This window comes from Opisthocomus hoazin, chromosome 16 (genome assembly GCF_030867145.1).
Source record: "Opisthocomus hoazin isolate bOpiHoa1 chromosome 16, bOpiHoa1.hap1, whole genome shotgun sequence".
NCBI classification, from domain to species: Eukaryota; Metazoa; Chordata; class Aves; order Opisthocomiformes; family Opisthocomidae; genus Opisthocomus; species Opisthocomus hoazin.
Genome location: NC_134429.1, coordinates 19,299,983 through 19,317,265, shown reverse-complemented (window position 1 = coordinate 19,317,265; position 17,283 = coordinate 19,299,983). Strand labels below are relative to the sequence as shown.

The window sequence follows — 17,283 nt, the reverse complement described above, 5'->3', positions numbered from 1 at the left end:
CGTGTGATTGGCCCTGCAATCATCTGCGTTTTGCAAATCTATCAGCAGCCATGAAGGAAAGGGCTCTGGGATTGCTACGTTTCTGTGCAGCGCTGCACACGATCAGACAGCTCATGCAAAAGCAATGGGGTCAGATTTAAACTTATTTTCCTCAAAGCTTCAAACCCTCTCCCACTGCACACATGCACAGCATGGAAGGAGGCCACCAGGGCACTGGAAAGGAACAGGAGCTCAAAAAAGCACCAGCTGGAGCATTTTTTAAGATATTATGAAACCTTCAGCCAGCATCAACCCTGCACTCTCTTTTATGATACTGATTTTCACGGGCCCAATACATTCCTTGTTTAAACAACAGTAACTGATCAAGAAAGAGAACCTACTCGTTAAAGACAATGTTCAAACAGCACCCGTTTCAGGAAAGAATTTCCCTGCAGTGCCAGAAGGGAGCCACACACAGCAGGAATGACATACGAAAGGGAACTGCTCACCACCACATACCAAATGCCCAGGAACTGTTGTCCTGAAAGGCAGTTGAAGAGCCCTTTTGCACCTCTGCTAACGTGGGCCAAAAACGAACACCCTTCTTCCAGATCTAATTAGATCTTACTGATCTAATTTCAGTTTTAATTTCCTTTCAGTTCTAATTTCCAGGTCCCAGGAAAAGATAAAAGAGGAACTGAAAAGGGGATATTCTACACAGATTTTTGTAAGTCCTTACTAGCACAGATCACACGTTTCCAACTTTCATCTGCACCCCACAGACCCTTTACACGCTTTCCTCGATTCAGGGAAATATCAACTACTGCAAGGGCTGAAACCGGATACTTACTTGTTGCTGTGCTGCCCTGTTCTGTGCAGGAATGCATTTAAAGTTGCTCTGAGATCTTCACTGATTTTCTCCTGCAAAGATGAAACCCAAAAGGAAGCTCAGCTGCTTGGGGACCTAAGACAGGCCACAGCTTTAAGCAGCATTACTGACAAAGTGAGTTCTGTTATTGTCAAGCATTTGCACCACAGCAGAATCCAAAGCACTGTAATACCTTGAAAAAAAGGATGAATTTATATACCCAGGAAAAAGGTTAGGAATTCAAGCTTCCAGCAGAGAGACTATTTACCCACAGTCTTTCAGTGATTCTCTTGGTTTCAAACCCAAGGCTCTACCCATTGGCCCAGGTGGCTTTCCCCACTGAACATTATTTCAGCTGGGAAATCCAGTAAGGTATTTACAGGAAAATAAGCCACAGCAGAGAATTCACACACTGAAAGTAACCTTCGAGGGACAGCTCTTTAAAAAGACCATCGGCGTTCAAGAAGCAGGTCCAAATTCAATGTGCAATATGGTGACTTACTTTGAAAACATAAATCATTTGTATGGAGGGAAGATGCTAGTGTAGCTTTGACAATGTAGTGAGAAGCAGTTCTGTTACAAAAACCTCCTAAAATAAATCTCTGTTGGGACAAAAACCAAACCCTGCCGGGTACCAGTGCTGCAGTGTGAACAATCTTCTCTTGTTTTCAAGATACGCCTCTTTCTTTCCTACTGCCCGATCACCTGCAAAACCTCCAAAAAGATGTTGTCCCCCACCATTTGCAGGGAGGAATTAACCAGTCAGCCTTGAGATGCTCGCTCCACTCAGCCTCAAGACACGAATTTCTTGTCTCTGCATCACTTAATTAGGTGAGTGGTAGGACACCTGCCAGTTTTAATCTTTCGCCTGTTGAAGCCTGCTGATCAGGCTAAACAAGAAAGCTGTTTGCTGACTAACCCTGCAGCATGCACGGACAACAGAGAGAAGGTACTTACCGTTGCCCTCTTCCGCAGAAACGCATCTGCTTCATCCACAAATAGCAGAAGGCTGTAAAAGGAAAGCACTAGACAGTAATAGGAGACAGGTAAGTAGGCTCAAAGGGCTCGAGGATTCTCCTGCCCCGCTACCAGGCACCCACAACTGTGGCCAGCCGTAAGCCCGAAGGATTACACAAGCAAAGTCATTTCTTAAGGCAACATTTCTCAGCTAAGCTACAGCGAGGTTTCCATTGCATGCGCTTTGCCCGTCCCAAGAGTTCAGAAAGAGACATTAGCTCAAGACACCTCAGGCCATAAATCTGACCCCAGGCCTCCAGAGTTTTGTTTCCTGCTCTTCAGAAGCAGACTGAACAGAAGCAATCCTAGGGCACACAACCTTAAGCTCCTCCAGATTTTTAAATACAGACGGGAGTTTTCACGGGCACGGTTTGGCAATGGGCTTGTATCTAGCAATGCTGGTATGCTACTGCCAAGTTGGAGCAGATCTTTGAAATTCAGACCTGCTCCCCAAGCATGTGTCAGACTGCTTATTTTAGCGTTCCCTCCTCTGCAGGGAGATGTGTGTAAGGGTACAAGACAGGTACAGAAGCATACAAGAAATCTTAGTTCCAACGGCATCTTCCTGCTATTTTTCTTCCTGCTGAACCGTTCTGAAAAACTGAAACCAGAGTCCTCGCCTGCAATTTGCTTTGTTATTTTGTTGGGCTTTTCCTTTCCAAACCACACTAGCAATAATATAATGGTTTTACTACCTGTGGAGAAGTGAATTAATAAAGTCAATGAATAATTCACAAAAATAAATTCACTTATAACCCAAGGGTAGTGCTCTTCTCAAGAGACAAAGCCTATAAAGATGTTTATCAATAACAGAACCAAGTTGCTTATAAAACTGTCACAACTTGTATTACCTTCTTGCCTAGCTTCAAAACCAGATTTCTTTCAAGGGATTAGGGCCTATTAACATCTTTTACTCAACTTCAGTTTTTCTGAAAATATTCTCAGCTACAGTCTCTGCAGAGAGGCGTCTCCTGTCACAAAGACTTTCAGCTAATAAAGGCAACACAGTACTAACAGCTAACATTGCGGGATATCCAGAATAAAATCTGTTTAAATACTTGAATATGTTACTGGAGGTTAGAATATTGATGTATATGGACACATGTAACCCTTGATCACAGCTTTTGTAAGATGAAGTATATGAAGTTCAAACGCACAGAAGATTTTATGAAGACAGAGAATAAAATTCAGACCCAGGCAGTGCTGAGAAAAGGGATTCTTTAGTGGAAGCATCCAGCAGCCTTCATCTAGTTGAGTATCCTCATATTTCTTCCAACACCTTTTTCTAAGCTCACTTAAATTTTTACACCTCTCATTCTGCAGTTCCTGGGGCAGAAGAAGCTTAAAGAGTTTAAATCCTTAGGACATTTACTCTGCAAGTTTTAGGTTTTTTTAAAGGGGAAACAGAAACATTTAGATGAATGCAGCAAGGATTAAAACAGACACTGCAAGATAATGTCCATCTAAAGCAATCTGAGAACACATAAATCACCAGTTAGCCACATTTACAGAAGACCTGCAACCAAAACAGCACAAAAAACCCAAACTGACACCCACTGCAAGTTCCCTATTGAATTTTAATATCCTGGCTGGACAAGTAACTTCTTAGCTACCTCTGGACTGCACAAATCCATTTACACTAGTACAAACAATTAATCTACACACTCTTACAAACAGGGAGTCAAGATCTAGCCTTATCACGAATGCTTTTCTGCAGATAAATTTTGGTTTTAAAGGTGACTGAAAAAGCACAGCAGCTTGCGACTTTTACACCTATCTAATGTCAATGCCTTTAGCATCTCTCCCCCTTATCCTCTTTTATTTCTTATAATTCATTACTTCTGCTTGAGACCCAAAAGTAAACAAGAAGCCAGATCCAAGCACTCTCAGAGTCTAAAATCTGTGCAATCGCAACAGGGTATGCAATATCCAGAGACTGTAAACACCTGGTTGCACCTCCATTTGTGCTAACTCTTCTAACTACCATCAGAAAACTAGTCACTCCAAAAGAAACGTGTCCCAGCCTTCAAGTGGGCAGTATCTCTCCACCTGCCTGGTGAGATCAGCGGAGAGTCAAGGTATGACTGATCTGTGAAATCTGAAGTAAACAAGCAGGGTTTGAGGGAGCAGAAGAGCAAAAGCTGTCAGCCTTTTAAATGTTACTAAGCAGCAAGAATTCACCCATTCTAGGAAAACTTTAGGAGATGTTACACCTGGTCAGCGTTACCTCATTTGCGCAAGAGCATCATTCAATAACAAACAGAGATTAGGGGTACAAACTTCGTCGTTGCAGTGAGCAAGAACCCAAATTCTGGATTCAGAGGAACCTCTACTTACCCTCTCCTACTGGTGTTTGCCCAGTCGAAGAGTTTGTGCATGGCAGTAACTCCCTCCCGCCCCATAGGGGCCACGTCGCCACCCGTCATGATGGCATAATCCATGCCCGAGTGCACGGCTAATTTCTGGAAGGAAACAAAAACCAGGGAGTTAAGCTCTCTCCCTCACTGCAAGTCCACGGAAGAGGACAGGGGAAATCAAAGCAGTTTAGTACTGTGAGCATGCTTATCTGCAGAGCGTAAGTATGCTCTTAGAGAAGAGAATTCTTTAGTCACTCAGGGGGAGCTGTTAGTGTTGCTCTGAATGGGAATGAAAGAATAGTCTTCTGGCAATGCACGGAATTTTAATGCTAGAAGGCACTGCTGAGAGTGCTTAGACCTTTAACTCATGCCTTGTTTATTTCTTCCACTGTTTTATTCATGGTCCAATCTATAATTTCCCTCCTCTGTGCAGCAGAACAGCATTCTATTCTCTATTAGAAGCTTAACCAAGACAACTCAAATAAAATTTTATTTGTTTAAAAAAATTTAACAGCCTGGAATTAAATGGTCAGTGAACCCAATGAGTAGTCAGACAAAATAACAGAATTTTCCCTTTGTGTTTTAAAGCCTGTCACAACTCAATGGCCTGGTGGATACTAAGCAAAGGGTTTTGATGAAGCTCCTGGGGCACGCTGGAAATATCTCCCTTAAGCCTGCAGGTAAAAGATAAGGAAAAAATCCTCTACTATTTTTTGCTAGGACAGAAAATGCAAGTCTATTCATAAAGCAAGTTTGGGAGGATGTAGCCTCAAGGATCAATCACATCAGAAGAGCCTATGGCTTGCACTGACCAAAATTTGCTTAGGCTGCCATGTCACTGCAGGGCAGAATTATGTCCTGGGCAAAGCCTCCCACTACTCCAGCCCAAACAGGTCTACCAAGAGCTATGGAACACCGTAATTAACCTCCCAGCTTAAACCTGCTCTTCGTCTCACCGCAGCATCTCAGTGGCGAATCAGTCCGCAAGCGCCTGTACCTGACACAACAGACTTCGCTGGGGTTCGAAGCCATCACATGGGAAGATCTCCCTCTCCTCCATTTCCAAAAGCAGCTCACAAAGCAGCCACCAACTGAGCCCTGCCATGGTGACAGACCGCAGGCTGAGTTAACAGGCCATTAGCTGCCCCAGACCTGGCTATCCAGTTCTGCTGAGTAAAGGAAAGTCATCCAAAGGTTAAAATGAACAAGTTAACCCAGGCAGATCAGCAACAGCCCCAGCAAAACTTGCTTAGCTGAACCCAACCAATTATCTGCTGTGCAGCAGGAGGCTGGAAAGAAAGCTTTGCTCTGGCCACTAAAACCACGCAGTTCCTGCTACTAATCTTCAGTGTTTTTTATCAGTTCAAAGCTGGAAGCTTTGCCAGTTGCATCCAAGTGTGTTTCCATCTGTCTCAAGAATCCTGTCATACAGCATTACTACTTACCACCACTGACTGACTCACGTCTTTGCCCTGCAGGAGTCAGAGAAGACCACCACGCTATGACACATTGCCTTTCTGCAACAGCAGTAACAGCAAACTGTATTGCCACTGCCATTAACCCAAGTACAAAAGTCACAGCTCAGAAAATAGTCAGCGTCCCAGTGCAGTGTTCCCTCCTCTCTAGAGCATACAGGTCTCACTCTTACGTCCATCCTCCTTCCAACCCGCTCCAATCTTTTGCAGCTATCACCAACGTCCCCATCAAGTTTCTACACTATTTGGGAAAAGGGTTAAGAGATAACTTCTGGACTGCTTAATAAACTTCTCCTTCAGCCACTGCCAATCACTTGTCTCAGCTCTTACAGTTCTCCTCCTCCTTACGCTGCTGCTGCCATTTCCTAGACCTGTGTAGGCCTCTACTGGCTTTAGAAATCCCAGCTAGGTGGCATACTGTCAGAGCAGGCAGCAAAAAACCATTGAGATATGGGTTTAACATATTGATGGGGAAAAAACCTCACCTTGCATTAGCACATCAAATCTGCCACTGTTAAACAAGTATACGAAAGCCCAGATCTAAGGGACAAGCACTGAAGAGTGAGTAAAAAAAAATCAAATCCTGACCCAAATCCATGCAAAAACCATCCTGGTACCGCATATACACAACGAAGCCATACCTGTCTCGTCTCTGCTCTGGGATTAGTAAGCGACAGCAGGAAAGCCCCTATTTAGACAAGTGCATAAAATTAAGAGGGGTGCACATGAGACAGCACAGTGGCATTGCTATTTCACAAGTCACGGCTGTCAAGCACCTTTTCCAGCATGGAACGGCTCTTCTGCCTACGCTCAGCACTAGAATCCAAGTGATTGCACTAATCATTTAGAGTTGAAAGAGGCTGGATGCCCTTTCCTCCCTTCCCAACAGAGACACTAGAACACAAAGTTTATGCAATAGTACAGCAATAGATTTCAGACTAGAGAAGCTGCTTAAGACCCTGAAGTTTTCAGAGCACCCTGCAACGTGCAGGTTGTCAGAATCTTGGCAGGGTTTTACCTTGGCAAAGAGTGTCTTTCCAGTGCCAGGGGGACCGTACATAAGAATATTCCTGTACAGGCTTTTGTTCTTTTTTGTATTTCTTGTTGCTATGGCAATGTCTCTCACACGTGCTTCTAACTGTGGCTGCAAGAAAAGGGTTAAACTTAAGGAACAGAAAGCACCAACAGCCTTGCATCTATTAGCTTCACAGAACAGTACCAGCGAGAAGCAGGCACCACTCCTACAGTCTCAAGCTTTTAAGCCTTAACTTCAGCTGCTTATTCTTTCAGACCAGGGTCGTTTCCCCTTCTATGCCAGGATTTGCTCAATTTAAAGTTCTGTCCACTTGGCTACAATTCTTTTGTAAGAAAAAGCAGCAGTGCAGGAAGCGGTGCAGTAACTACTATCAGAACTGGCAACATTTGAATACTCACTTCCTATCGGATGCCCTGGGAGGGATCTGTCAAAACATAAGCAACTCTTTGCAGTATTAATTCTTTCATATAAGTCATAAGCATTCATATTCATATTTATTACTGCATTTTTAGAGATACTGGGAGAAAGCTATTCCTGCAGAAGCGTTTTCTCTCAGCAGCCTCAAGAAGCACTTAAGTTTGCCTGATATGCAGGAATCAAATTCAGAGGCAAATACACAGAAGCAGCTCTAATGGTTCTCTCAACTCTAGCAAGTTAAGAACCGTTCACAAGATGGGCAAATGCATATGCTTCTTCAGCTCCTTGGCCTACAAGCAGATCTAGGTTCGGTAATCCTGCTCAGATTAGATGAGACAAGCGGAACTCTGTATATCAGCGTGCTGACTACAGAGACAAACTGCGGCAGGGCAGGGACTGAACTAAGACTTCCAACTGCTTTGCACAGAGGAAAAAAGGTTAACAAAGTGCTTAATGCATGTCACACCGAACACAGGAGCTTATTTACTGTCTCAGTGCCCCAAGGACACAGAATTACTGGAATTACAGCTCTTGAAGTGAGTGTAAGGAAACAGCCTTTCTTATTTAGATTCCAAAGTCATTCTTCACAGATGAAAACAGCAAAATAGAGTACTCACACTGAGAACAACTCCTTCAAGGGCATCTTGGGCCTTGCTGGTAAGACGCTTACCAACCTAGAGAGGACAAATTCAGATGTAGAAATCAACCACAGTTTTGACAAATCACCTGGACAAAAAGGTCAAATAAAACGGCTCAGCCCACCTGTGCTATCTCTTAATGGTACATATATTCACAGACCCACGGACAACTCCCTGCCCGACACACGAGCTGCAAAAGGAGTTTTGCATCCTCATGGCTGAGCGCAACACAAAACCAAAGCTAGACTTTACCTTGATAGGATGCTTCAGTGCCTCCAGCACAGTAATGCGCGAGGTTTCTCTCACCAGGGAAGGTTTGCCCAAACGTGCTTCTATGTATCGCCCTGCTACTGCTGTGGCATTCTTGGCAGAGTAAATGCCCACTGCCAGCAGGGTTAGGCCTGCCACCTGCAAAGAAAATGGGGAAGGATTAGGAAAAACACTTGGCAAGACCCTGCTATTGTGTGTAGCATGCCCTGTGGTGGGGAAATAAGCTCCAGGACAAATGCTGACCAACTGGGGTTTATTTTTGGTAAGATGTTTTATCCCTATTCAGACAGTCAAGCTCTCACACTCCCTATTCCTAGGGCGCTTAGCACTCTCCCACCTTGCAGCGTGAAAGGCAGAGGAAGCACAGTAAAAGGCGTATGGTCAGCTATCCAGCAGTATGCACTCCCTGCTCAAAATGTGTGTGGCTTTTCAGACCTTTATCTAAGTAGAGTATGTATTAAGACAGATAGCCATCAGGCTTTGCTGCAAAACAGAGGTATAAGCCTCCTATGAGAAAACAGTATTTCCCGTAACGCTGAAGCTTTCGCTTCCAGTGTTATGAACAAAAACACACTGGGAAAGCAGTGTGGTTTGTTTGGGTTTTTTTCTCCAGGTATTCTGTGCAGGCAGTTAAGAATAAGCCCACATCAACCTGGTGCTGTCTGCCAGACTATCCCTCACCATACAAGAGAACGAAAGCTGAATTAAAGATGCCAAGACAGGAATCTGAATTGTGCCTGCCACCAAGGCAGTACACAAGAGGGAATAACAAGGACTAGCCAGGGTACACCTGCTGAAAGCAGTCATGCCAGACCCAACACAACAGGAAAACAGCTACTCAAGAGGAGCTTCAACGCCAAAACCACCACGGGAATTACCACCACCGCATTAGAGACTGTTCCTCCAGAAACCGCAGAACGTGAGACATTCCCACCAATTTGCCAGTGAAGCAGAAAGACTCTGGACTTCTCTGTGGTTTATGACTGCTGCTCAGTTCATCACTACATTGGCTCATATTAAACCAAGAGTCCTGCAGGCAGCTTTTTCCACCGTAGCTAGGACAACAAGGATGGCATCGTCCAGTAAACCATGAGACACCATCTGTTCAGTTTCTCTCCCCTTCAGTGTGTGACATCACCTTTGCTTTGGGTGGAAAGGTGAATGGTTCAGAACTGCAAGTTCTAAGATGCAGGAATAAGACGACCTCCACCCCTGGTTCATCTGAGTTTACAGGGACTTTAGAACACAAAAGAGACTCCACCTTTTGAGCAGCCTCTCTCTAAAAACAAAGTACCACGACAAACGATCTCTCACGCGCTCTTACACCAGCTGCTTTAGCAACACCCAGAACAAAGCAAAGTTACAGGCTGATAACATCAGCTCCAGCCAGGCAGAGATAAGTATGTCAGACTTTTTGACCTCGCTGATGTTCATGTTACAAGACACAGAAACATACAGCTTCAATACTGACAGCTGTGTATCAAATCAGGAAAATTACTCGACTCTCCCATTCACAGAACCACCTAATTGCTATGCCAAGTCCACAAATCAGTCTGATTAGAGTGCCTGTCTGTTTATCATGAAGTGTCTAGCAAAGGAACAACTCTCTGACTGATAAGAAAAGCCAATTCCACTAAAAAACCCAACAAACCCAAAGAACTTTGAGCAGAACTTTTGGGGTTGCATGGGTGGGAAGAGGTAGGAAAAGAACAGCACTTATATAAGGCAGGAAGAGATGAAAATCCAGGGATAATTTAGAGGACCCCTAAAATAACTGGCTAGTTCGTACCTTACAGGCATTTTTCAAAGCCACAGAAAATACAAGTTCCAGCTGTGTTATCTCCTTTCCAAAAATATATGTACCTTTTTTTTTTTTTTAAGCTAAATGTCCCAAATTCACAAGATATGAGCTTGTCAGGAGCAAAAATGATCATAATGCAGGAAACTGGTATCTGGGTCAAGAGAATATGCAGCTAAAAGCACCAAGCACTAATCTGCAAAAGGCTCTGAAGACCGCACGCATTCCAGGCACAGCCTCCAGATTACAAAAGGATCCACTAAAAGCACATCTTGCTCTCCACAGTGCACTCAGGCAAAGCGTCTTTTGTATCAGCCTCTGTGTATAAAACCAGAGGGTGGGGCAGATGGTGACAACTGACTTAAAGCAAAATGTCCATTTTAACAAGCCATGCTACTAAAAATGTGTTTTCACTGTAAAGTTTTGTTGCAAGTAGTACACTGAGAAACAACTTGATGTCCAAAAGAAGTCACTGCCTTGCTCTTTTGCCCTGTCAAAAAACGCTGGTCCAGCTTTTAATCAACTTCTTTAGCACACATAATGGTTCTTTCAGTGCTCTCTAGGCCACATCAAAATCAGCCAAAAAGTTGTGAGATAAGCAGCAAAGCGAGTTTTAGATCATGTCCTGCAAGGTCTAGAAGTGCTGGAGACCAGGAGTGCTCCTTTATAGATGAAAACGGTACCCTCAGATTCCCTGATGACGGAGAGCTGACAGTCTGCTACCCACCTGCGATGAGAGTAGCGGGCAGCTAACCTGGTGGGAAGAAACTGCAGCTCAGAGAGAGAATGCATGCAAAAGGGGAACACTGCAGAATTTCTGTGGCCTTAAAAATCACGTACCTTAATATTATAATTTAAAAACAAAACTAACCAAACGCATGATGCATCTCTTACTATTTTCTGGGGGAGCGTTCTCACAAATTTTTTACTGTACATGATCCAAAATTTTTTGAGACCAGACTGGTTTACAGGGAAGAAACCCTTTTGTGTCCACCAGGTCAACCATTACACATCTCCAATATACTTCTCCTAATATCCCTAAAAAGACACTTCCAGTTTATAGTTTAACTGCAAACATACAAAAGACCGCGAGCGGAGGGAAACAGGGATTAGATCTCTGTTCCCAAAAGCCACTGGCAAAGAAGTCCTGTAACAGCAGCGTTAAACATTTGATAATGCTCTGTTTACCTACAAACATCTACTGATGTTCATGCAGGCTGAAAGTACAATGAACATCAATCATTAAAAAGCTGAATGAAAACTTGTCAGCTCAGAGCCTAGTCAAACACAAAAATTGCATTCAAAATCTCCAAGAAAAAATCTAAAGTTCTCTCTAACTGGCTATTAGATAAAATCCCTCCTCCCCTACACACATACACGAGACAGCCAATTCTACAATCTGTAGGGAAAAAACTCAGCATGTGACTCGTCTACTTTTTTCACAGAATCTGCACCTATTACTTATAACAGCTGGCACACTTTCAGGCAACATGTTTGTAAAGGTGACGGTGCCTCCAAAGACAAGACAGTTAAATGCTGTTGACCAAAGCCAGAACATCTACGTGACCAATGAGAAACAAATTATCTATACAGAGAAGATGAGAATTAGTTTGAATAAAAATCTGAAGCGCAGCATCTCCTTAAATGAGGACTGCACATTGCACTGAGCGAGCAGCAAACCCCACCACGGTTTACTCTGCATAAAGTTTATAAACATATCAGAACAAGGAGTTAGTTTAACACACACTTATAGACAGACTTTTCTGGAAGCTATCGACACGTCACAATCTTACCGTGGCTGTAACTTTATCCCAGTCTGTTACAAAAGCACGGAATCCTTCCCCAAAGAGCGTCCCAGCTGTCCTGTGGTAAGCAAACAGCAAGGCAAGCAGGAGAAGAGAAAGGAATTTCAAAGACTGAATTGAAACAATTTACAAGACAACTTTGCAATGACCATCTTCAGAACCAGCCAAAACTGAGGGCTCACCTGGGAACTCAAACATGAACAAGCATGGCAAATACATGTACAGTCATCTGATGTCTACATCTGATCTGGGATTAAATCCAGAAAAGCATTTGGCATTAACATAAACTTCTGTAATGAAAGGTATTTATATCTAAAGCTTTTTTTATTCAAAAGCTCAATTAACAAATTACAAATCTAAATGCCCCCCCTTTGGAGACAGACTGCTTTATACCTTTCTGGCATATGTCCAGAAACTGAAAGAACTCAGAGTTTTCAGAGTAATTGAGTCTCAATCTTCGTGAATAAGGCTTGAAGGGTTAGAAAGTGAGGGTTCTCTTAATATAATTCCTATTGTTCAGAGTACAAGAGTGTACAAACTAACTTTTAATACTCCCCAGAGCTTGGAGGAATAAACAGCAAGGTTTCCTACACGATGGGAGAAATCTGCACCAGCAGCAAGGCAACCCGTGCCCTTCTCCCGGCCTGCACGTACTTGAGGGACTCCAATACTGTTTGGCGATGTTCTGCAGCTTTTAAGCGGATCTGCTCCCGGATGATGTCTGCGTTCTCCCGCTCAGCCTTGGCACGGGCTCTTGCTTCTGCCTCCACACGCAGCATTTCATTCTTATGCCGCAGCTCCATCTCTCGCTCTACAGTAGCTTAAAAAGGAAAAGGACAGAAGAGGACAATCTTTTGGGCTGGCTTAATCCCAGGTAGCAGGCGGTTAAATGAGATGCATTGCTTCATTCTGGCTTCACAACAGCTGTGTGTGGTCCCACAGCAGCAGACTCCAGGATCTTAATTCCCTCCCATCAGCTGCGATATCAGGAGATGCTGATAGCTCACGGGGAAATCCACGTACCACAGGGCAGACATTTAGGAGTGCAGCCACTTATAAAACTTGGAAGCAACTGGTAGTTCTAGCACAACTGGGATTTACCCATTACTTGCCAGTATGACATTAACTCATCACTCTAATGGAGCATCAAACAATGCAGACAAGGAGTCAAAGATCTTTCCAGAGAACTCATCTGCCCACCCACGCCGACACAGCTAAAGAAAAATGACCAGCTTACCACGCCTCATGGCTTCCTGCTTCTGTACAGATTCTTCCTGCTTCCGCAGATTCTCTTCGTTAGCAAGTTGCTACAGGCAGAGATGACAGCAGAAGACGGGTTAAAGTTGTAAGAACTTGGTCAAGTGAGTATTTGTGCAAGCTTAAGTACTACGAATGTTCTCAAGAAACCAGTGCTTAGGTTGAAGCGCCCTCTTCCTCTCCCCATCTCCCAGATTCACACCCTCAACCCCATGCTCCTAGCGCTTTGTCCTAATTCCCGACCTTCGATTTGCCCGGCCAGCGCTGTCGATGCCAAGCAAATAATGCAGGTGAGAGCAGCAGTGCCTGGCATCAGCCATCTGGCCAGCGGGAGAGGGCACCGCTCCAGATCATCGCTTTGACTTAAGAAAGCTACTACACAGCTCCCAGCTGGGTTAGAGAAGGAAGCCGTCTTACCTGCTGCCGCATCTGTTCCTCGTAGCGCTGCCTTGCCAATTTGTCTTGGTATTGGGCTCGCTTCAGGGGAAAAAAATAAAATAGTATTCAGAATATAAAGATTAGGTTAAGAGAGAACCTAGTCCTGAGGGCAAATGCAGGGAGGAAAAAACAAACCAAAGCCCACACAAAAACAAAAAAACTACACCAGTTTTGAACACAAACAGGGCAAAGTCTGGGGTAAAACATCCTCAGCCGGCACCAAGAACTTCTCTGTGCTAAGAAATCTACATAACCTGACTTCATTTTAAGGTATCGCAGATATAAAAACAAAGAACAAGTGTTCCTTTGCCCAGAAAAGGAGACTCACTGTACTGGGAAACCATGGTTTTAACCACACTATCTGGACTGGTGATTGCAAGCAGCAGAACTCTCAAGATACGCTGCCTGTCAGACGAGCTCCTTTCTGATTTTCTTGTTTCTCATTATTTCCTCTCATTGCTTTTCCTCTGCAACTGGCAAATAAGGCTATGTCATCTACACTCAACTGAAAGTGGTCTGAGGGCCCATATCCACCAGCAAGGACTCTGCACAAGGGATGAGGTTATTCTCTATTCCAAATCCACAGACAGCAGAACAGCTTGCAAGTTATCACCTCAGCAACTGTAAGGCATGGCACTTCAGAAGCAAATCATGATCAAGTTTGCGTTGACTTCAAATGATGCCCTGTGAACTGCAAGAGTTCAAGAACCACCTCATGAACAGAGCAGATGGCTGGAAACTTTCTGAGCCAGCCCCGTTCAAAGCCCAAACTCTGATGGGATAAAAAGCAACAAGTGCCAAACTGGCAGTTTCAGCTATCTTCCCAGGCTAGATATCAATTAGAATTAATCAATCCCTTAATTTCCCGTGCTCTCAAAGTAAGAAATCACCATATGTGAGCCGTGAGCCTAAAAGCTAGCTTACATTTCCCCGGTTTCTGTACTATTGCCACTCCAGTAACGAATGCTACAACATACTGGAAAGCACCACCATTGCTCACAACACAGCCTCTGGTAACTCAGATTTGCACCACTTCTCCTCTTAGGGTATTTTTTTCCTGTCTAGAAGATCAAGCTTTGAAGAAATAGAGTTGCAGACTACTTAAGACTGAAATCCAGATAACTCAAGAGACATTTCATTGCCCAGGCTAACACTAACACTTGATAAGCCATCAGTTTTCAACCTTTCACGCCACCAGCTGTTAGACACACACAAGCGTACCTCAGCGTGTTCAACAGCATTTCCCTCAGAGTTCCTTTAGAAAAACACCAAAGAGCACACAATCTGCATAACTGCTGCTACCGGTCCCTTTGGATGTACCAGAATTTGGTAACAGAAGTTTGAGGTGACAAAGCTGCACGTAACTCCAAACCCAGTTCCACGTTACAAAGCCAGGGCAGAAGATGAGCTCGGTCTGTGAACTGCCTCACATCTCAGGCCGCCCATGAGCCCCTCTCCCCCGCCGCAAACGGGGCAAGTAATGCACTGTTCTTGTTCCATAAAGGAGGACACAAACAAGGTCTCCAACCACTCGGCTTCCCCCTCATTCCCTTACTGCTTGATGCTGTTTTGTTTCTTCACTGAGTGTTTTCCGTCTCTCTTCTGCTTGTACCCGTATCTGCTCATTCTTCAGTTGTTCTATGGCAGCCTCGTACTCCTATTAAGATAAAAAGATAATCATCACAAATGAGCTCAATATACAGCACCCTACAGAGAAATGCTAGTGACAATTATGTTCCAAGAAATCCATCTGTAATCAGTGGTACCCTGCAAAGCTGACCAATGACACAGGAAAGCTAAAATACCATCAGAAAATATGATTGTAAGAAGTCTCATGATTGGCCGTTTCAGGATTCAATACAACTTATTTAGAAAAAAAACGCCTACAAACCAACACTCAAAAAATCCCCAAATTCCTTCATAAAAGGAACAGAAGTCTGTTCTCCACCCAACTGCTTTACAGCTGCTTGCACAAAACCCTTGTCATTCCCTAAAAAAGGTGGCGATATTCTCAGATTTACAAAATCACTCAGGACATGCAAGGCAAGTTGGAAACAAAGCCATAAAATATGGCTGAGAAGAGACAAAATCACCTGCACTTCACTTCCCAGACTTACTTTTTTAAAAAAGAAGACAAGTAACTATGATGAGCTGAACAGCAACAAGAAAAATTTCACCCCCTCTGCAGACTGCCAGAAAATGAGACTTCGACTCACGCCCCCCACGCACCCGGTAGTTCCCCGAGGTGGGCTGGCTGGCTCTACGACGAGTTCCAACGTACCTTAAGCTTCGTTTGCTGCTCCAGCTGCAAGGTCTGCTCTTGCATCTGCGCGAGACTGAGGGCATCCTTCGCGTGGCCTGAAGTTGACAGCGGGAAGAGGTTACTGCCAGTACAAAGCTCTTATCTCAAGTAGAAAACACCCTCAGTCTATTCAGTCTGACCCGGCACTGGCTGAGGCTGCCCGGTGCCCAGCTCTGGGGCCGCACATTCCACCCTGCCTGCGCAAGAGGCTTGGAATAGCATCTCTCCTGCGAGGAGAGGCTGAGGGAGCTGGGCTTGTTCAGCCTGGAGAAGAGAAGGCTGCGAGGGGACCTTCTAAATATCTGCAGGGTGGGTGACACAAGGACGGGGCCAGACTCTGTTCAGTGGTGCCCAGTGACAGGACAAGGGGCAATGGGCACAAACCGAAGCAGGGGAAGCTCCAGCTGAACCCGAGGAAGAACTTCTTCCCTCTGAGGGTGACGGAGCCCTGGCCCAGGCTGCCCAGCGAGGCTGTGGAGTCTCCTTCTCTGGAGATATTCCAGACCCGTCCGGACGCGGTGCTGTGCAGCCTGCTCTGGGTGACCCTGCTTGGGCAGGGGGTTGGGCTGGGGGACCCACAGAGGGCCCTTCCGACCCCAGCACACGCTCCCAGCACAGCCCTGCTCCGCAGCCACCAGGTCTACCCCAGCCGAGAGGCCGCCCCAGCGCCTTCCCCTCCCTCCTCCTCCTCCTCAGCCAGCGACCCGCAGCCCGCCGGTCCCCTGGCCGGCGCCCGGGGCGACCCGCAGGCTCCGGGCCCCGACAGGACGCGAGGCACCGACCGCCAGTCCCGGCCCCTGACTCACGCGACGCGTCCAGCTCCCGCGCGGCCTTGGCCGCCCGCTCCAGGCCCGTGGGGTCGAAGTTGCTCCATTTGTCCTTGGGTGGTTGGCGCTCGCCGCCCCCGCCGCTCCCCGCCGCGCCGCCGCCGCCGCCTGGTGCCGGCGGGAGGGAGAGCCCGGCCCCGGCCGCGCCCGACCCCGCGTCCCCGCCGCCCGCGCCGCGGTTCAGCCCGAACAGCCACGACATGGCCCCGCCGGCACGCGCACCGCGCCGCTCCCCGCGCGCCTGCGCGGCGGCCTCCCATTGGCCCGGCAGCGGTCGCACCGCAGCGCGTCACCGGGTCGGAGTGACGCGAGGGAGAGCGGGAATCCGATTGGCTCGTGGAGGAGGCGGGTGGGCGGGACTTCCGAGCTGGGGACGGAGAGCGGAGAGGGACAAGCGCGGGCGGGCGGCGCCGCCATGGCAACGCTGGGGGTGCGGCGTTGCTGGGGGAACGCAGGGAAAAATGGCGGCGGTGCCAAGACACGGCCCCTCACCGAAGGGCGGGCGGCGGGGGAGAAGGGGGGGGCAAGCGGCCGCGAAAGTCAAAGCCGCCCCAGAACCCTGCGCCCTGCGCGGAGCCCAGCCCCGTCGGCCGCCGTTTTTTTAATTTCTTTAAAAGTTCGATTTTTTTCCCAAACGCCCGCCCGAGCCTCTCAGACCCTTCCGCTCCGGCTCCTCTCTTTTTTTCTTCTACTTCTTTTTCTTTTTTTTCCTTGTTCTTTAGCTGCCGGTGACCCCGCGGATTCGTGAAGAATCGGCGTTGGCGCCGCGTGTCGTGGAGAACCAAGATGGGGGCGAAGG

At 46.3% G+C, this 17,283-nt stretch overlaps 1 protein-coding gene across 1 annotated transcript in view; it reads right to left on the bottom strand.

Moving 5' to 3' along the window:
• The window catches only part of ATAD3A (ATPase family AAA domain containing 3A), a 28,565-nt gene extending 11,960 nt beyond the window's left edge, over positions 1 to 16,605 (bottom strand). Inside the window, exons 1-13 of the mRNA XM_075437393.1 lie at positions 16,464 to 16,605; positions 15,637 to 15,713; positions 14,911 to 15,012; positions 13,335 to 13,394; positions 12,898 to 12,967; positions 12,315 to 12,480; positions 11,649 to 11,718; positions 8,040 to 8,195; positions 7,767 to 7,823; positions 6,715 to 6,840; positions 4,202 to 4,326; positions 1,805 to 1,856; positions 830 to 900 (exon numbers count right to left, since the gene is read on the bottom strand). Coding sequence (XP_075293508.1) covers positions 830 to 900; positions 1,805 to 1,856; positions 4,202 to 4,326; positions 6,715 to 6,840; positions 7,767 to 7,823; positions 8,040 to 8,195; positions 11,649 to 11,718; positions 12,315 to 12,480; positions 12,898 to 12,967; positions 13,335 to 13,394; positions 14,911 to 15,012; positions 15,637 to 15,681 — 1,100 coding nt within the window. The 5' untranslated portion in view covers positions 15,682 to 15,713; positions 16,464 to 16,605. The remainder of the gene's footprint in view (positions 1 to 829; positions 901 to 1,804; positions 1,857 to 4,201; positions 4,327 to 6,714; positions 6,841 to 7,766; positions 7,824 to 8,039; positions 8,196 to 11,648; positions 11,719 to 12,314; positions 12,481 to 12,897; positions 12,968 to 13,334; positions 13,395 to 14,910; positions 15,013 to 15,636; positions 15,714 to 16,463) is intronic.
• Positions 16,606 to 17,283: the final 678 nt, after the last annotated feature.